The following is a 19,860-nucleotide window of genomic DNA, read 5'->3' on the forward strand; positions in this document are numbered from 1 at the left end:
GGTAAAAATTTCTCATGTAACAGAACATCACGTTTTCCTTGAAACGAACCTAAAATTCTGGATAACTTTGACTCAACAAATAATAAACAGTTTTTTTTATATATCCCTTCTGAAACAATGTGACCTTTGACAATACAAACTTGATGATTAATTTCGCAGTTATTATAGCTGATCCACTAAGAGCGGTTTACATTGGGTCTGAGCCAACCACACCCTCCAAACGTAACAGGAAGTTGTCCTTTCATTATCATTTTAGTTTCTCATTTCTCTTCTTTGAATGGTTACAGTTTTCAAGCAATTTATCCTCGCACACAACCGATACAGCTGCTCTTAATTGCTTGCCTTGATTCTAGTAGTGCGTAGAGAACAAACAATGAAACAAGAAAAAACAGATCGTCAAGAGAAGACCTGGCGAACACCGCTCGATCGTTTGTGTTGTACGTCTGGGTTGTTGCTGTCCATCGCGTGCTGTGTCGCAGTTATTCATGTGGAATTCAGGATTTAGGAGCAGCAACGGTTAATATCACGAACAACGACAGTCTGTGATCAGATGGAGACTGAAATACTGCGAAAAGTACAACAGAATTTTAAACGTTGGGGAGGAATGGCAGAGGAAATAACTCAGAGAAATACAGGTAGAGACAAGAATGTGTTGTTTTATAGCAGCCATAATATTTGGGCCTATTATAAAACCGGTTTTGTGAAAAAATCAACAACAACAAAAGGTGAATCTATTCATTGTCTGTAGTTTAAAAAAGAGGAAAACTTCTCACGAGCTTTGTGTGCGATATTTTTAATCTGAACATTGCCACATACAGATTTATAGTCGAGTTAACTTTTTAGGCTCACGAAAACTTTGTAGTGATATTTGGTATAAATACCACGAGTGATGTTTCAAAATTGTTATACGTAATTTCACGAGCCGTTAGGCGAGTGAAAATTGAGACAATTTTGAAATATCACGAGTGGTATTTATGCCAAATATCACGTACAAATCATGCTATTATTTGTTTATACTACTACCCACAAAAGGTTTGTAATTTTCACATGTAGGTATTTCAAATTAAGCTGAAATACCACTGCTCTAAGCCAATCAAATTGCAGTAATTTCTCATGTAGTAGTATAAGTATTATAATTTTTGTTTTCTTGATTATACTTGTTCAGGACACAAACAGAGCAATTTCAGAGTAAAAAGAAGTGCAAGCTCATCAACGAGCAGGCAAGTTAGTCCAACAGTAACACCCTCCTATGTACAACTACTGATACGAGACGAGCTGCGACTTTTGCAGAACCAAATCTGCGCTAAAGATCATGTGTTATGCCGTGCAGGACCGCGGGGAAAACCCGGCCGCCGTGGAAGACCCGGAAGCCCTGGGAAGCATGGCCCCCAGGGAATTCCAGGACCAATGGGAATAAAGGGAGATCTGGGAGTACAGGGGGATGTGGGACCACCCGGACCAAGAGGCCCCCAGGGAGAGAAGGGTCAGAAAGGCGAACAGGGAAGGTCGATTTCTGCTCCCTTTTTCATCGAAGCTCCTCCTGTTGAAAAGAAAATCAACGAAGGCCAAACAGCAATATTGAAATGCACAGTAGACGGAAATCCACAACCAAGGGTCACATGGTCAAAGAGCAAATTATCACTTCCGGTTGGGCGTCACGTCACTGGACCCAGTAACGCTCTAGTTATAAAGAAAGTGAAACCAGAAGATACCGGAATCTACAGCTGCAGTGCGGAAAACCTGCTGGGAAGTGTTAACGCCTCAGCACAGTTAACGGTTCAATGTAAGTGTCAAGAATGGCCGATTTTAAAACAAGCAACTAATTAAAAGACTCTAATTTTTAGAACTCATTTTCACAAATTGTTTTATCGGATTCTGTTTTTTAACAGTTGCCCCGCGATTATTACTGAGTTCCAGTCGACTGCTGGCCGAAGAGGGACAAAATATCAGCATCCCCTGCAGTGCCACTGGTCAGCCGCAGCCTAATATCACGTGGTCAAAAGCATTCAGCAGTTTACCTGAGAGAGCTGTGGTGAGCGCCACAGCTTTGAAAATCGTCAACGTAAAAAAAAAGGACGGCGGTGTATATATTTGCAAAGCAGAGAATATACTGGGAAGGACAGAGGACACGATACAAGTGATGATTTTCTCTTTGAATTTTTCAGTTCTCCCTCCCAAACATCTTACTCCATTCCTTGGGTCTCCTGTGCGACTGCCATGTGAAGCCGAGAGTGACCTGAGTCCTAAAGTCACGTGGTTAAAGGATGGCAAGCCATTGCTTCCCGCTGATACTAACATTCTTCAAAACAACACACTAATTATACGTAATGTAACCAATTCACACGCTGGATTGTACACTTGCATAGCAAGCAATGCTCTATCGACAATCGAGACTAGTGTAGAAATAAAGACTCCAGTTACAGCTGCTTCCTGTTCTGTGATACGTAAATACGTCAGCGGCTCTAGCGGAAGTTTTGTAATTGACCCAGATGGCGAAGGAGGACTGGCACCGTTTAGGGTGTATTGCGACATGCGTGACAAAAATGGGGTTGGCGTGACAGTCGTAAGTCATAACAGTGAGAGCAGAACACTAGTGGATGGATATGATAATCATGGTAGTTACTCACGCAGCATTCACTACTCAGGAGTTACCTTGTCTCAGCTAGCAAATCTTACTCTGGTCTCTACGTATTGCGAACAATTCATCAAATATGAATGCTATGGCTCTGTGTTTTGGCTTGGAAATTCATCGCCTGCTGGTTGGTGGGTATCACGTGATTCTTCACAAATGTTGTACTGGGGTGGAGCGTCGCCTAGAAATAACAGTTGCGCATGCGGGATAACCAACTCGTGTGCAGACTCAAGTCAAACGTGTAACTGTGATAAGAATGACGCAGAGTGGCGAGAGGACAGCGGTCTTCTCACAGACAAGGACCATCTTCCAGTCAAAGAGCTCAGGTTTGGAGATACAGGAATTAACGGCCCCAACAATGTTGCCGATGAAAAGGGCTACCACACTCTTGGAAAACTGAAGTGTTATGGTATAGCAAATGCATAACAAATAAAATTCAGAACTATTGCCATAATTTGGGCTCATATAAAAAAGGTCGTTAAAACAAGAAAATGTAGCAGACATCACTCAAGGCGCTAGGACTCGACTACTAGCCACGGTTGATTTTAGATTTTCATATCCTTATCGAGTCAATACTCATAATTACCAAACGACGACCTTCAGGTTTTTTTCGCTGAAGAAAATACGGTGAAAGCCGCATTAAAAGGACCCTATTTCTAGAGAACGTGAAACAGCACTGAAACAGCACAAGTTACTGTAAAACCAGCAAGGGTTCCGTAGTTGTGCAACACTCTTGTTCAGTTTTCGTGGTAAAGGAAAAAGAAATTGCCTTTCGTTGTAGAATGAATCGATGTTTTCGACGTTTAAAGGCGCTTTTGTTCATGAGTGAGTGCACATTTATAACACCTACGTAGCTCGCCCAAAAATGTTTGATTAAGAAGAGGGTTTAATCAAAATAACAAATATTTCTTTAGTGAATAGTTAAGGTTAGTTAAACAGTATTAGGGTTTGAATTTCTGTAGAATGCGCTTTATTTCAACCGACCCTATTATAGTATATACAAATGTGTGTTATTAAAAGTCATTCTTTATGTAGAAGTTTAATTTCAACTTTTCCCCAATTTGTGTGATACCCGCTTCCTTGGCTGCGGTATTCTTTGTTTTTCCACACAACTGCGATAATTACTCCACCGTTGCCTTGACCGTGGACATCAAAGTCAACATCGCAATTCACAATTATTCATCATGTTCAGCATCGACACCATCATATCCGCTCGCTGCTATCAATTTCACTATCATGGTCTTTCGTTGTCGTCACCATTATCATCATCATCATCATCATCGTCGTCGTCGTCGTCGTCGTCGTCGTCGTCGTCGTCGTCGTCGACGTCGTCGTCGTCGTCGTCGTTGTCGTCGTCGTCATCATCATCATCGTCATCGTCGGCATCATTAAAACTCATTATCATTATCATCTTTATTACCGCCACCATCATCAGTCGTCGTCGTCACCTCCATCACCACAATCATTGTCTCATTACCGTCAAAATCAATGCCACAGTCACAATAAACATCGACGCTACCATATCAACCATCACCAACAAATCCACCATCACTTTCATACGTCAACGCTCTTTATGCATCATCAGGTCTTTAATTATAATTATCATCATCACAATCGTCCTTTTCATCATCATCACCATTGTCATTAACACTCATCATCATTGTCACCATTACCGTCACCACCACCACCACCACCAGAAAAACAACCATCGTCATTATAATCATCATCACCATCACCAACATCATCACCACCCCCACCACCCCCACCACCACCACCATCATCATCATCATCATCACCACCACCACTACCAAGACTGCCATTATCATACCTTCCTTTACTCTTCTTCGGGGTGCCCTATATCCCAAGATACAAGCCCCTGGCTTTGTTGCATCACAGGACAATCTACACTCTTGACAGATGCCACTGTTCCTTGCTCGTATCTAAAGACCACGCTGTACATATCTCCGCCCAGTCTTTGCGCAAGCCAGCGATTCTTTATCACGGCAAGTTTTATACTTTCACAAGTGAACTTTGCGTCATAGTTCGTGTGAACGGCTCTAAAGAGGAAAATGAGACCAGCATAGGGTGTTTGAGTCATAATTCGCTTAAGGCTAGAGCTTATGAGACAAACTCCTCAAGCACAGAGCGCAATTGAACTCTATTGAACACGAATGTGCTGTCTATTCAGAGTTTTACGATAACTGAACACGTTCTCGTGGCCTTATGTAATGGAATCCAAGACTGGATTCCACGCCGTGGTTTCCGGATTCCGGGTACTAAATTCCGGATTCTGTCAGTGGAACTTGGATTCCGGATTCCAATCGTCAATGGGATTCCGGATTCCTTGAGCAAAATTCTGAGTTTCACAAGAAACAATTCACGGATTCTGGAATCCAGATTCCTCTGCACGGAGCGGTTTTTTTCCGCGCTCATTAGTCGAAAGCTATTGCTCATCAGAGTAACAACAAAGATCGCTTCCTATTTACATTCAAACCACTCGCCTGTTTTTTTTTGTTTTTTTTTTGAGTTTTGAGTGCGGTGCAGCATTTGAATTTCCAAAAGAAACACTCCCGGACTAGAGTGTTGGCTGAGGGGTGGGGGGGGGGGGGGGGGGGGGGTCTTTTACTGATATTACTGGTAGACGCCGTTTACAGTAATTGAAAATGTCACGACTAACAATTTGCCATACCTGCCCATCCCTTCCAGAATTAGCAGATCTGCGTCTCTACACTTTAACGCCAGTTCTGTGTTCACTCTCCTTCAAAGAAAAACAATACAAGAAAAAAAAAACGAAATAGTTTACAGATGAGGAAGCATTGAAACGGGTAACTTGAGGAAAAAGTGGACATTGATAGCCCTGGACACGTGAATGCGGGAAATGTCGCAGTTCGCCGGCTTCAATTATCAGCACAAGACTAAACCAGAGTCTTATAGTCTTATAGTCTTATAGTTAGATGATGTGACCTCGAAGTAACCAATGAGAGCGCGCGCTGTTGGGAAAAACGTTCCAGCGATATAACAATATCATTTATGAGTAATTTCTTAACTATCGTTTAGTTGCATGGCGAGAAAGGGCGGGTAAAAAAAAAAAAAAAAAAAAAAAAAAGCGCTTTATTTGAGTGTCAACGTATTTAGCACGAAAGTGCTAATTGGGGACACTATTTTTACGTCTCCGAATGGAGACGGGACCGCCATTTTACGTGGTCATCCGAGCCACGCGAAGGTCTCGCCGCTTGCAGTGCAAAGGAAGTACCTTCATTTCTCAGTCATTTTAAGACCCTGAGTAATGGTCCGGCCCCCGGGAATCGAACCCGCGACCTCCCGCTATGCAGTCAAACGCTCTACCGACTGAGCTAATCCTGCCACGGTAAATAACTGGAAACAAACTAAACAAGATGGACTTTGCGGGTGGAACAATTTTTAGAGAGTGGGTTATTGTTTCTGTGAACTTTATGATTTTAAGACCTGTAGTATAATGATTAATTTTTTTTTTTTTTGTTTCATGCTTGTGAATGTAAATTATTTCATTTTCCCCTTTTTTACACTGTAAAGCGCCATGAGCTCAGGATATGAGCGCTATATAAATAAAGTTATTATTATTATTATTATTATTATTATTATTATTATTATTATTATTATTATTACTATTATTATTATTATTATTATTAATTCTTAGGAGGAGTCTCCACTAATCGCTCTTCCCGGGCCATTACAAATAGCATAAGCATAGTTTACATCAGGCAGGATGTTTAGAAGAAGACGTATTCGGTCTTGCGATGAGCAGAAGACTTGTTAAAAAGACATTGACATACCTGCAGTCTAAACAGGGGGATCCGATTCCTGACTCCATGGGAACCAAGTGTCCTTCCTTATATGCAGTCCTAGGACAGGTAAACATTTGTAGTAAAATTTGATTAAGTGGGTAACAAGGCCCTAGTAGTTAGCGACACAACGAAACCAAACAGTAGAAATTAGTCTATATATGCATCTGACGATACTCAAAGTAATTCTGTTGGAAATACTTCCCGTTTTTTATCTCCACAATGATTTCCCTAATTTGATAGTCGTAAGATAAATATATAGACCGCGGCAGGACTAGCTAAGTTGGTAGAGGGTTTGTCTGCAGAGCGGGAGGTCCTGGGTTTGATCCTTGGATTGGAAACAATACCCAAACTGTTATCTGCTTTTTGCCTTGTTAACAGCTAGACCTTCGCGTGTCTCGGATGGCCACGTGAAATGGCGGTCGAGTCTTTGGTAGGAGACCTAAAAATATAGTTCGTTCAGTCAGTTCTTTCGCACTTTAAGCATTGATACTCAAATAAAGTGCGGTGGAAGATGATGAGAGGATGACGGCGTTGATGATGTTGAGAGTGACGACGACAATGATGACCATGATGATGACGATAGATCAATACCAGAGTCAGTGTTTCTCACTTGTCAATCACAGAAAACAATAGCCAAGCATACCTTATTTCGGGGCATAAATCTGCTACACTCTCGGTTAGAATTACAAGTTCACTGAACATAACATCGTTAAGGGCTGGGTATGAGTTGGCAGCCATAACTACCTGAAAATGTCACGCAAAACAGTCACGCATCACGCACATCTTATATAAAATGTTTTGTAAGAGCATGACAAGAAAACAGAGTAACAAACACGTCAACAAGCATCCAAAAACCTGCCAATAACGCTTGCTAGTTTCTAAGCAACTTAGTTATATAAAAACCGCTCAATCTCGTATGGCCCCCAGTTCAGTCTCTCCCCGCAAGTGCACGGTATTTCCCAACCTAACGGAACAAAGGCTTCTTATTTTCCGCTGGCTTTTAGCTATAGGACAGCGTCAAAAAGCTACTATACCTTTGTTCCACGTGAAAGGAGTTCTCTGATAAACGGGAACATTCCTAATATAATATCCACGCCGCTGTTGTCCACAAATACGACAGCCAATTTATGAGGAGGTCCCTGCAACATAAAAGTCAAGTAGACTACTAAAACTGCAGATGCCTTCGTCAGTGAATAATACAATACAATCACGTTGCCATCAGGGACACGCGACTGAGCTTTTTAAAAGAAGACTGACCTTTAATCGCTCAATCCACGCATCCAGGTCATCTTTCAACCACGGCCGGGCTAAATGCAAATTTAAATGTTTAGCAGAAACAAGTTTGAGTTTATATGGTTCTGGAGAAGGTACTGTCAAAAATACTGGGTATAATCGCATTATATTACCTTGCAACTTCTTCATTGCTGAGCCAAAGTCAAGATGACCTTCTTCCATAAGTCTAAAGAAATAAAAACTTGTTCCGATAAAAGCATTTTAGACATTCGTTGAAACAGGCGAGGAAAGGTTTGATTTTAAAAAGCACGGGCCAGGGGAGCGGTTTGTGTATGAAGGTAGATGGTTTGTTTTAAAAAAGAAAGGAAACTGAAGTGAAAAAAAGGCAGTGGGTAAAATGGCGAGAAAGAGGGCTTAGAATGAGGAATACTTGAAGGAATTTGAACTTTAAGTTTCTTCATGAGCGGAGCAGTAAAATTAATGTGTGTTTTTACAGAGGCAGTTGTTTGTAATATGTTTTGAAATTTTGTCTTAGTTTCAGAACATCTACCCTTGGTACCAGAGGTTTTTCTCGCGTGCGACGAGGAGCTTTTGCTGGGTGTCGGCCGCAGGCCGACACGTCTTCGACCGAAACCGGAAACCGCGCATAAAAATTCTCTGGCACTCGGGGTACAGAACATCGTGTTAAGTTATAATATCTTGAAGGTTTAGTTACTTAGCGACTTCCTTTGCACCCCAGTCGAAAACGTTTCCTGCTATTACACCTTCTGCCAAAGCACGCTGCCGCAATTCCCATGGCAACGTGTCTAATTCTTCAAGTCGTTTGGACAAGAGAAGAAGGGCAGCCTCGTTTTCTTGTTGTTTTACCTGACGAAAAAACGGTAAAGGAAAGTGGATTAACAATAAAAGACGGGGAACGATTATTCAAAACTTTATACTACTACATGAGAAATTTCTTCAATTTGATTGGCTAAGAGCACTGGTATTTCAACTTTATTTGAAATACCTTCATGTGAAAATTACAAAACCTTTGTGGGTAGTAGTATAAACAAATAATAGCATGATTTGTAGGTGATATTTGGCACAAATACCACTCGTGATATTTCAAAATTGTCTCAAATTTCACTCGCCTAACTGCTCGTGAAATTACGTATAACAATTTTGAAATATCACTCGAGGTATTTATGCCAAATATCACTACAAATCATGCTATTACCTATACAAATCACACATGTCAAACATGAAATTTTTTTTTACCGCTCTGTGGTGGTCATGACTGAGGGATAAAACGATGCGTATTGAAAAGACGTCAGATCAACTTAACCTAAGATGAAAGTTCATAATTGATGAATCCGCTTGAGTCATTACCTCAGCGTAAGGATCAGGAAAGCTAAACTCGTTGAGGTACTGTTCTCTGACGTCTAGCAAACTGCGTACATTCAATGTTCCGTAAGCTCTGCGACGGAAAAAAAAAGGCAACAACTCACCACATAAGCTGTGCAATTCGCTACTTTAGAGTGGTTTTCGTTTGAGTGTCGTAAAACCAAAACCAAAGTAATTACTCTGGCCAATCACATAGGACACAGACAATACATTGAACCAATCAAAACTCGAAGTAATTACATGTGGCTGACGCAAAGCGCGGGAAAATGCATGCGAGCGCGTCACAATTGGCTTTGGTTTTACTTCTGATTGGATGAAAAGGTGGCGCGAATCTTTTAAGCCAATCGCATCGTGTAGAAAGTGCAAAACCAATTACTTTTCGACACTCAAATGAAAACCGCTCTAAAGACTGGAAGACAACTGGGCCAAGTACTCTTTCGCAAAGACTTCTGGGACTGTTACTGGAGTCGGGGGAAAAAAATTGGCCAATAGCTGACCGGCGCGTCACCGGTAGCGATCCCAGATACAATTGCGGGAAATATTTCGCCGCCAGTCCTCTTCTTGTTTTTAAAGTCGCAAACGTCGATTAAATGAGGAACAAACGCAAAAAATGATTTTTACAAGAAACTTACGCAGGTTGTTGCTTGAGAACATTCAGACGAAGACAAAATTTCTTGCGAAACTTTTCTGCTCTTTCTTTGGCATCCGAGGACTTGGGTTGGCTGGCTATTGCTCGCTCGACAACCTAAAGGCATTCAATAGAGGTGAGCATAACACTAAAGTTGCTGAACTTGCCTAAAAACGAACCCCATAGATTTGTTTACAGTCATAATTCGCCACTTTAGAAACGGTAAGGGGACTGGAGCCGAAATGCGTCCCGTCCCGGTCAGCCATTGGCTAGTAACAGTGCCAGAAGTCTTTGTAAAACTTAACTTGGCCCTGTTACAGTGGCCAATTAATCCGTGAATTCAACGTTTAAATGATGCATTTCAATCCGAAAGTCTGCCCGAAGTCTGCTTCAATAAGGCAGAAATCTAGAACATTAAAAGAAAGCCCAAGAAATGTTAAAACAATCAACCTTACTTTGTCCAATGCGTCTTCGAAGCATTGCAACCAATATTCTCTCGCCTCAGTATCAACCGTGAGGTCCTGGGTATCAGGGAAGTAGTCTCCGGGGGAAGCGAGGAGAGGGAATGGAACGAGCGTGTGAGTAAATTGATCCATCTCTAAAACGTCACACTGAAATACATGAATAAATGAATGAATTAAACCACAGGAATGCCTTTCATAGACAGCCCTTAAAACTGAATAATTTAGCTCAGTTATGACTGAGTCGATAACGTCATTTTGCCACTGTGATGAGATAGAAAAGCTCGAAACGTCAGGTTTTGAATCTTTTCATGGTAGCCGATTCACCTTAGCTTTGACAATTGGCTGATTTAGCAACAAGACGGGAACGTCAGTTGACGACGAGAAAGCGCGCAGAAAGGACTAAACACGACTTCCGGTGCTCAATTTGCCGCTCTGCCATTAGTCAAGCCTGTAGTTTGATTTACACGCGCCGTCGTCAACTGACGTTCCCGTTCTGTTGCTAAATCAGCCTAATTTATGAAGAAAACTCTAATTTTATTTTGTCTTTTTTTTTAAATGATAAAATAGAGCTAAGCTTTAAGATCCAATTTTCTAAGGCAAAACAATCCAAAAACCTAAGGATTTTTGGAACAATGAAAAAGTGTACAACCACAGGTTTTGTAACCGGGGAGCATTGCGTGTCTTTGCCGCTGCTAAGGCCGGAGTCACGCAATGCTCCCCGGCCCCACGCGTGGGGGAGCATTGCGTGACTCCGGCTCAAGCGGCTGCGAAGGAGACTATCGTTAAGTAATCTCTTATTTCGTGATCTGTCGAATCTTAAACACTAGATGTTTTAATGAAGTTGACGAAATACTTTAAAAGTCTCAAAACAATACAGCTTACCCTAACAGAATCAGCATTCCTTGCACTCATCAAATCAGCAGGCCGTTTTGCAGCTGACAGACCAGAACTTCCTGCATAGTTCTCTCTCCATGTTAAACCGTTAAGTTTGCTCACAGAAAAGTCAACTGTAAATGTTGAATAATTATAGTTAAACAAATTAGCGATGATCGCCATGAACCAATGAGCAACAATTTTCAGGGGGAGGGAAATATAAATAAAAGTGGAAAACAATCGTGTCAGCAAGAAACACCAAAAAGTGCCTATCGCACATAAGATGGTCGTGAACAGGGCAATTCACAGACCGAATTCTAAAATCGAAAATAACGATGAATGAAAAGTGAAAAATGTGAAATGTACTCTTAGGGCAAGTTACAATTTCCCCGTGTGCTTCTATATCATTATTTTGAAGAGTATTTGAACCACATGATGATGCACAAAAAGGGGCTTAAACGTACCGTCTTCATCAGCTCCTTTTAAGAACGCTCCAATAGCACCAAGATAACCTTCGTGTCTCAGAAATAAAGGCTGTTGAGTTCCCTGAAAAATTCCCCATGTAATACATCAGTACCAGTGAAACGCCAACACAAAACACGGATAATTCCCACACTGCTATACTACTTAAACGTTTTTGGACACAAAGAACTATTTTCAAAAGAAAAGAAACTAGCAAAGCTAATGGCACTGTCTCCTACATTTCTTTTACAGATATTTGATAAACGTTTCACTCCCGAAGAAAACTAAAGCATGCCTACCTTGGACCAGTAGTTGATGCCGTAGGAGATAGTATGCATCGTGACTGGATTACCGCGGATGAAATAACCACTAAAGTAGATTTTCTTTAAGCCATTCAGCTTGGCATAAAGCGAGGCAATCTAAAATTGAACAAAACAAAAGTTTAAACATTTGATTAAGCATAAACCTGCGATGAAGCTCTCTAGGGGGGGGGGGGGAGGGAGAGTTAGCGCAATGACAGTGACAACGGTGCGTGAAGATCTGAAAAAAAAGACAATTCACCAATGGCAGAGCGGAAAATTGATCAGCAGAAGTCGCGGACGGTGTTTCCGCGATTTTTCACGGTCTACTGAATTTGACGTTGCTTTTTCACTGCTATTGAAATCTAAGATAGCGACGACGATGTCTCTATAAAAAAGACTGCGCTTCTTTTAAATTTTGTCACTGTTGTTTTGACTCAAATGTAGGTGAATTTCCCAGAAATCCGTATTTTTGGGGAACGAGCATAAGTGTACGTGCTGCAGGTGCAAAGTTGTTGTTTTGCTGATCAAACTATTGTTTTAGGGACGTTGTCGATGAAGACGCTGTCGTCGTGGCTAAAGCTCTCTATTAGGGAACTTAAGCAATGACAACGACGTCGGCAGTGAAAACGTCGCTAAAACAATGCATTTGCGTACTTTCAAACTTGATCGCGTCTGATTTACACCCGCTCAATTTGTCAAATATAGGTGATTTTTCCTGGAGTTGAATTCTTATGGACTTTATCCAGGTTACGTTCAAAAACAGAAAGGAAAGATCATAGTCGTATGTCCACATCTTGTATAAAACGTGTCGTAGGCGTGCAGTAGACGTCAAAGAAATGTACTAAAAAGCGTGATGCACGTGCAGAGCTTTTGCTTTGCTCATAAAACCGATTGTTTTTTGACGTTGTCGTTGTCATCGTGATTGCTTAAGGTGACTCGACCCAGTTTTTTTTAGGGGGTACCATCCTACTTTGAAGCTCTCTGGTATCCCCACCTTTACTTTTATCGTAAGTCTGACACATAGAATGGATAACATATAGATCAATCTACAATATAACATAAAATTTTTGGCGATCGGAGTAAATGTCACGTGGTTATAATGCCACGCCCCTTTGAGGTCTGAGTCGAAAATCTGCTGTTGCCGGCATTTTTTTCGTGAAAATCTCTCGGCTACACATAGTGCGCATTAGTGCCTTGCGCTGAACAGAGTTTCACCAAAATCGCAAAGACCCAATTCGAGAAATTCAGCGGTTTCCAAATTTAGGTCATAATCTATGCGAAAATGATAAGCAAACTTTACACGGATTATATTTAATAAACTATGAGATTCATCTCTTTATTTTGGGCATCCTTATAACAGATGGGTCCTTGCAACTCAGCAAAACGCTTTAGGGCCCTGTAAATGCGCGCGATTTCGAGCAAAGCAAACATATAGAAATTATAGTTTTCGCTATTTGTTGACGTTTGTCAGCGTTTAAGAGTCAATCTCACGAAAAAAGCATTTTCTTAAAAATTCGTAGTTTTTTTTCCTTCAAATTTTTTCAGCGCCACAATTGATTAACTAACTACCCGGACTCTGAATTTCATGGTCATTGAAAAACTGTGACATTACCTTCTATAAGCCCAGACTTGAGTAAATATTGAAGATTTTTAGCGTTTTGGCTGAGTTTGTGCTTTGGGAGTTGTCTATTGTTTCTAGTCTGTCATTATACAGCATTCTTGATCAGCACGCGTGCAATGACCACGCTTGGCTGACTTCCGAATGCTCACCGAGATATGATAATTTAGTATAAGAAAATAGAAGGGATTCCCTTCACGAGTTGGTTTAATTATTGGCTTGCATTAAACCTATGAAAAAATGATATTTTTTTAATAGTAAGTAGATTTAGTGTGTAGCACTTCTTGATTTTTTTGCAAAGGCACAAGAAGCACGAGAATTGATTAAAAATTGTGAGTTAAACCTCTATGTATCACGCGATGGCCTGTCTCACTGTACCAAAATTATCATATTCGGAAGTCAGCCAAGCGCGGTCATTGCACGCGTGCTGAACAAGAATGCTGTATCATGACAGACTAGAAACAATAGACAACTCCCAAAGCACAAACTCAGCCAAAACGCTAAAAATCTTCAATGTTTACTCAAGTTTGAGCTTATAGAAGATAATGTCACAGTTTTTCAATGACCATGAAATTCAGAGTCCGGGTAGTTAGTTAATCAATTGTGGCCCTGAAAAAATTTGAAGGAAAAAAAACTACGAATTTTTAAGAAAATGCTTTTTTCGTGAGATTGACTCTTAAACGCTGACAAACGTCAACAAATAGCGAAAACTATAATTTCTATATGTTTGCTTTGCTCGAAATCGCGCATTTACAAGGCCCTAAATTGTTTTGCTGACTTGCAAGGACCCATCTGTTATAAGGATGCCCAAAATAAAGAGATGAATCTCTTTCTTATCATTTTCGCATAAATTATGACCTAAATTTGGAAACCGCTGAATTTCTCGAATTGGGTCTTTGCGATTTTGGTGAAACTCTGTTCAGCGCAAGGCACTAATGCGCACTATGTGTAGCCGAGAGATTTTCACGAAAAAATGCCGGCAACAGCAGATTTTCGACTCAGCCCTCAAAGGGGCGTGCATTATAACCACGTGACATTTACTCCGATCGCCAAAAATTTTATGTTATATTGTAGATTGATCTATATGTTATCCATTCTATTTGTTAGACTTACGATAAAAGTAAAGTTGGGGATACCAGAGAGCTCAAAGTAGGATGGTACCCCCCCAAAAAAACTGGGTCGAGTCACCTTAAGCTTCCTATTCTCTCTACAACGGGCCTTGTATTGCCGACCAGTTCTGACAGAAAGTAAAAACTCCCTTAGTATCTTTCTACATGCACATAAAGACTTGCACTTCATCTTACCTGGCCTATGTCGTTACTGATCATATGTAAAAGACTCTTAGCAATGTCTGCTTCGGCGAACTGTCCAGCTAAAAGGGAAAAAGAAACCACAATTAAACAAGCTTTATCTCCGTTGTAAGAGTCCTGTAAGGAAACCACGTCCTTAACGCGCGAACTTTTAAGTCTACCCGTGTAAGATGTAAAAATAAGTTAATACAAACCGTGGTGTTCATCCCGCGGTGATCGCACCGTTTTTCCAAAGCTGCTCGCTGTTAGATCTCCTGGTAGTTTCAATGTGTCGTACGCGCCACCGTAGATGTCTTTCACCTGGGCAATAGACGTTCAAGATGTGATTAGTAATTCTCCTTTCTGGCTGCTATACATTTTACTGTATATTAGTTTAGAGAATTTGTGTTATGATCATCCTCTGGCATTAAAATTCGCCAATTCCCTTCACCTTCCGTTTGGATAATGTATTCGATATTATAAGGAGAAGTCAGATGCCGATCAATTTCCATGCTGTGACTTAAAACTGAACCAAAGTTTAAAAACACTGAACAGCGACAACAACAACAAATGAGAAAGTGGACACAGAAATATTGAGCGCAATCCTTCAACCGAAGGCGTTACGCAGCACTGAGTTACCACCTAGCTTTGAATTTTATCTTTATCAGCTTCTGCTTAACTTCTGTTTCCTCCATAACTAAAATCAGGTGTAAATTTTCCCTTCCTTTAGCCTTCATTCCATGAAAATTGGATACAAGATATTTGAGAATGTTCGTAGAAAGATTTAGTAACGCCTAGGAATTTTTTATTCCATATGAGAGCACGAAGTTACGAAGTGGAGTGAGCCCGTTGCCCATCATCCCATCGGAGTATGGTCGTTTCCGTGCATAATGAAGTCGATTCGCTGCAAAGTTGTAAATTCGTTTCGCTAACTTAACCCGTTTGTACTTCATTCTAAATTGTTTTAAACTGTTTAATACAGAAACTTGGTTGCAGCGAATCGACTTTATGAAGCAGCGAAACGACTTGTAGCGAAACAACCGTATTCATCGCATCATCCGAGACGCGGACCATTAATAATGTAAAAAATATATATTAGTTTCGAAAAATATCTAAAAAAATCTTTTAAGTCTGACACAACCAATCTGTCATACCAGCATGTCCACGTTCTGGTGTCGTCCCTTTGTTGCCAGCTCTAGTAAATCATCAAAACCCTGCAAATTAAATAACATTTATTACCATATGGTAAGCTTCGGAAGCGGGAAGATGCAGCGAGGCCTGTGTTCTCTTTAACTACTATACAAGAGCGGGCGTAATGGCCGCTCGGCATTGGGGACTTTAATATCAAAGGACGCGATGGCAGCGAAAATGTCGCTTAAAAAAGTGAATTTGCGTTCTTTTAATGTTTATCGCGATTATTCTTGCCCACTTACTTTGTCAAACTCTCCTGAAGTTGTTATTGTTTTCTTTGACGTTTTCGTTGCCGTCGCATCGTCAGATCTTAAGGTACCTATTGCCTAGTACGCAGCCGTTTTTTGTGTTTTCACGCAACGTTCTTCCCAACAGGAGAACCGTTATGTGACGGCACAAGAAACGGCTGTGTATGAGATTAGGAATTGCTTCCTTTTCCCGCAAGAAAAGTACCTTGGCTTTGGTGAGCAGAGAGCCCAGGCCCCAGAACGTTCCTCCTCCCATGCTTGTACCACCAACTCGCTCAAACTGAGTTTCAGACAAGACCTGTAACCATAGCAACAAAAGCATAGTTTAAAGAGGTATGGTTTACAGAGTGTAGTTCCAATAATGGTCAGCTTTAGCTTTGGCCTTTCAACTGACACGAATTCAATGATTGGAACTAAAATACTGGTTAGTCTTTAACACGAAGGTTCAAAGTGCGTATTGCTAATGCAGTTTTAATGAACATCTTTCCAGCATAAAATGTTACAGTTCAAAATTAAATTTATACTAAAAATTTTATCCTGATTTAACAAGAAGACGCCTGAAGGCGTTTACTCGGGATGTGTTGGTGTAAGTAAGAATTATCTGGAATGGCATTGGAAAGTTGAGCACAGTATCAACAACAAACGTGTGCAGGAGAGACGGAGATGTTCTGTTAAATATACAGTCAACTCTCTCTAAAACAGACACCTTTGGGACTGGTACTAAGTGTCCATCTTAGAGAGGTGTCCGTCTTATAAAGAGTCAAATAAAGGGAGTAAAGAAAGGCAGGGACCAACTCTTAATGTCCATTTTACAGAGGTGCCCGTCTTATAGAGGTGTCCGTTAAGAGAGAGTCGACTGTACTAAAAGATGAGTTACCTACAAGGGCTCCTTTGCTCCTCAAAACAACACTTACATCAATATTACCACCATATATGTAAAGAGTAGGGGGTAGTCAACTAACATTTGCATTCCAGCTTTACTAATATCCTCAATAAATGCACTTCCACATTCAACAATAGCATGTAATGTATCAGACCAATAACTACAGTTCACAAGGCTGAGCTGTAAGGGTAACACAGGGTAACACAGGGTAAGAAAGAGTAACACAGGGTAACACAGGGTAAGACATGGTAACAAAGAGTAACAAGGAATAACACAGGATAATAAAGGGCAACTTGGGGTAAGAAAGGGTAACACAGGGTAAAAACAATAACACAGGCTACCACAGGGCAACAAACAGTAAAACAGGGTAACAACAGGTCAAAAAGGGCAACACGGGGTAACAAAGGGCAACCCAGGGGAACACAAGCTAATAAAGGGTAACAAAGGGTATCACGGGGTAACAAAAGGTAACACAGGGAACAACAGGGAAACAAATGGTAACACAGGGTAAAAAGGGGTAACAAAGGGTAACAAGGGATAACCAGGGGTAACAGGGGTGACAGGGATAACAAGCGGTAACAGGGGTAACAAGGGGTAACAACGGATAACAGGGGTAACAAGGGTAACAGGGGGTAACAGTAGTAACAAGGGGTAACAGGGGTAACAAGGAGCAAAAAAGGGTAACAAAAGATAACATGGGGTAACAAAGGATAACAAGGGGTTACAGGGGTAACAAGGGGTAACAAAGAGTAACAGGGGTAACAATGGGTAACAAGGGGTAACAGGGGTAACAGGGGTAGCAAGCAGCAACAAAGGGTAACAAAAGGTAACAAGGGGTAACAAAGGGTAACAAGAGGTAACAGGGGTAACAAGGGGTAACAAGGGGTAACAGGGGTAACAGAAGTAACAAGAGTAACAAGGGGTAACAAAGGGTAACAGGGGTAACAAGGGTAACAAGGGTAACAAGGGGTAACAGGGGTAACAGGGGTAACAAGGGTAACAAGGGTAACGAGGGGTAACAGGGGTAACAGGGGTAACAAGGGTAACAAGAGTAACAAGGGGTAACAGGGGTAACAGGGGTAACAAGGGTAACAAGGGTAACAAGGGTAACAAGGGGTAACAGGGGGTAACAAGGGGTAACAAGGGGTAACAAGGGTAACAAGGGTAACAAGGGGTAACAGGGGTAACAAGGGTAACAAGGGGTAACAAGGGGTAACAGGGGTAACAGGGGTAACAAGGGTAACAAGGGGTAACAGGGGTAACAAGGGTAACAAGGGGTAACAGGGGTAACAAGGGTAACAAGGGGTAACAAGGGGTAACAGGGGTAACAGGGGTAACAAGGGTAACAAGGGGTAACAGGGGTAACAAGGGGTAACAAAGGGGAACAGGGGTAACAAGGGGTAACGGGGGTAACAAGGGTAACAAGGGGTAACAGGGGTAACAGGGGTAACAAGGGTAACATAGGGGTAACAGGGGTAACAAGGGGTAACAAAGGGGAACAGGGGTAACAAGGGCTAACAAGGGTAACAAGGGGTAACAAGGGTAACAAGGGGTAACAGGGGTAACAAGGGTAACAAGGGGTAACAAGGGGTAACAGGGGTAACAGGGGTAACAAGGGTAACAAGGGGTAACAGGGGTAACAAGGGGTAACAGCGGTAACAAGGGGTACCAGGGGTAACAGGGGTAACAAGGGTAACAAGGGGTAACAGGGGTAACAAGGGGTAACAAGAGTAACAAGGGGTAACAGGGGTAACAGGGGTAAGAAGGGTAAGAAGGGTAACAAGGGTAACAAGGGGTAACAGGGGGTAACAGGGGTAACAAGGGGTAACAAGAGTAACAAGGGTAAAAAGGGGTAACAGGGGTAACAAGGGGTAACAGGGGTAACAAGGGGTAACAAGGGGTAACTGGGGTAACAGGGGTAACAAGGGTAACAAGGGGTAACAGGGGTAACAAGGGGTAACAAGGGGTAACAGGGGTAACAGGGGTAACAAGGGGTAACAAGGGGTAACAGGGGTAACAGGGGTAACAAGGGTAACAAGGGGTAACAGGGGTAACAAGGGGTAACAGGGGTAACAGGGGTAACAAGGGTAACAAGGGGTAACAGGGGTAACAGGGGTAACAGGGGTAACAAGGGGTAACAAGGAGTAACAGGGGTAACAAGGGTAACAAGGGGTAACAAGGGTAACAAGGGGTAACAGGGGTAACAAGGGTAACAAGGGGTAACAGGGGTAACAAGGGGTAACAGGGGTAACAGGGGGTAACACGGGTAACAGGGGTAACAGGGGTAACAGGGGTAACAAGGGGTAACGAGGGGTAACAGGGGTAACAAGGGGTAACAAGGGGTAACAAGGGGTAACAGGGGTAACAGGGGTAACAAGGGTAACAAGGGGTAACAGGGGTAAGAAGGGGTAACAGGGGTAACAGGGGTAACAGGGGCAACAAGGGGTAACAGGGGTAACAGGGGTAAGAGTGGTAACAAGGGTAACAAGGGGAAACAGGGGTAACAAGGGTAACAAGGGTAACAAGGGGTAACAGGGGCAACAGGGGTAACAAGGGTAACAAGGAGTAACAGGGGTAACAGGGGTAACAAGGGTAACAAGGGGTAACAGGGGTAACAGGGGTAACATGGGTAACAAGAGTAACAAGGGGTAACAGGGGTTACAGGGGTAACAACGGTAACAAGGGTAACAAGGGGTAACAGGGGTAACAAGGGGTAACAAGGGTAACAAGGGGTAACAAGGGGTAACAAGGGGTAACAGGGGTAACAGGGGTAACAAGGGGTAACAAGGGGTAACAGGGGTAACAGGGGTAACAAGGGTAACAAGGGGTA

At 41.9% G+C, this 19,860-nt stretch overlaps 2 protein-coding genes across 2 annotated transcripts in view; one reads left to right on the top strand and one right to left on the bottom strand.

Moving 5' to 3' along the window:
* The first annotated feature begins 257 nt into the window (after nucleotides 1-257).
* LOC140951134 (uncharacterized) lies at nucleotides 258-3,675 on the top strand. Its single transcript, XM_073400348.1, has 3 exons — nucleotides 258-635; nucleotides 1,166-1,783; nucleotides 1,890-3,675. The coding sequence occupies exons 1-3, from the start codon at nucleotides 551-553 to the stop codon at nucleotides 3,056-3,058; spliced, it is 1,872 nt and encodes a 623-aa protein (XP_073256449.1). The 5' UTR covers nucleotides 258-550; the 3' UTR covers nucleotides 3,059-3,675.
* Nucleotides 3,676-4,403: 728 nt separating this feature from the next.
* The window catches only part of LOC140951135 (4'-phosphopantetheine phosphatase-like), a 21,632-nt gene continuing 6,175 nt past the window's right edge, over nucleotides 4,404-19,860 (bottom strand). The window contains exons 6-23 of the mRNA XM_073400349.1: nucleotides 16,353-16,445; nucleotides 15,863-15,922; nucleotides 14,924-15,029; nucleotides 14,724-14,791; nucleotides 11,799-11,918; nucleotides 11,502-11,583; nucleotides 11,047-11,171; nucleotides 10,156-10,311; nucleotides 9,705-9,817; nucleotides 9,058-9,145; nucleotides 8,405-8,556; nucleotides 7,863-7,915; nucleotides 7,714-7,763; nucleotides 7,491-7,595; nucleotides 7,100-7,200; nucleotides 6,445-6,513; nucleotides 5,322-5,390; nucleotides 4,404-4,689 (exon numbers count right to left, since the gene is read on the bottom strand). Coding sequence (XP_073256450.1) covers nucleotides 4,467-4,689; nucleotides 5,322-5,390; nucleotides 6,445-6,513; nucleotides 7,100-7,200; nucleotides 7,491-7,595; nucleotides 7,714-7,763; nucleotides 7,863-7,915; nucleotides 8,405-8,556; nucleotides 9,058-9,145; nucleotides 9,705-9,817; nucleotides 10,156-10,311; nucleotides 11,047-11,171; nucleotides 11,502-11,583; nucleotides 11,799-11,918; nucleotides 14,724-14,791; nucleotides 14,924-15,029; nucleotides 15,863-15,922; nucleotides 16,353-16,445 — 1,833 coding nt within the window. The 3' untranslated portion in view covers nucleotides 4,404-4,466. The remainder of the gene's footprint in view (nucleotides 4,690-5,321; nucleotides 5,391-6,444; nucleotides 6,514-7,099; nucleotides 7,201-7,490; nucleotides 7,596-7,713; nucleotides 7,764-7,862; nucleotides 7,916-8,404; nucleotides 8,557-9,057; nucleotides 9,146-9,704; nucleotides 9,818-10,155; nucleotides 10,312-11,046; nucleotides 11,172-11,501; nucleotides 11,584-11,798; nucleotides 11,919-14,723; nucleotides 14,792-14,923; nucleotides 15,030-15,862; nucleotides 15,923-16,352; nucleotides 16,446-19,860) is intronic.

This window comes from Porites lutea, chromosome 10 (genome assembly GCF_958299795.1).
Source record: "Porites lutea chromosome 10, jaPorLute2.1, whole genome shotgun sequence".
Taxonomy (NCBI): Eukaryota; Metazoa; Cnidaria; class Anthozoa; order Scleractinia; family Poritidae; genus Porites; species Porites lutea.

Excerpts from the sequence above, each read along its gene's own strand:
- LOC140951134 (XM_073400348.1), top strand. The coding sequence starts at position 551 with ATGGAGACTGAAATACTGCGAAAAGTACAACAGAATTTTAAACGTTGG. Across the intron at positions 636-1,165 it reads AATAACTCAGAGAAATACAG|GACACAAACAGAGCAATTTC; the intron begins GTAGAGACAAGA and ends ATACTTGTTCAG. Across the intron at positions 1,784-1,889 it reads AGCACAGTTAACGGTTCAAT|TTGCCCCGCGATTATTACTG; the intron begins GTAAGTGTCAAG and ends GTTTTTTAACAG.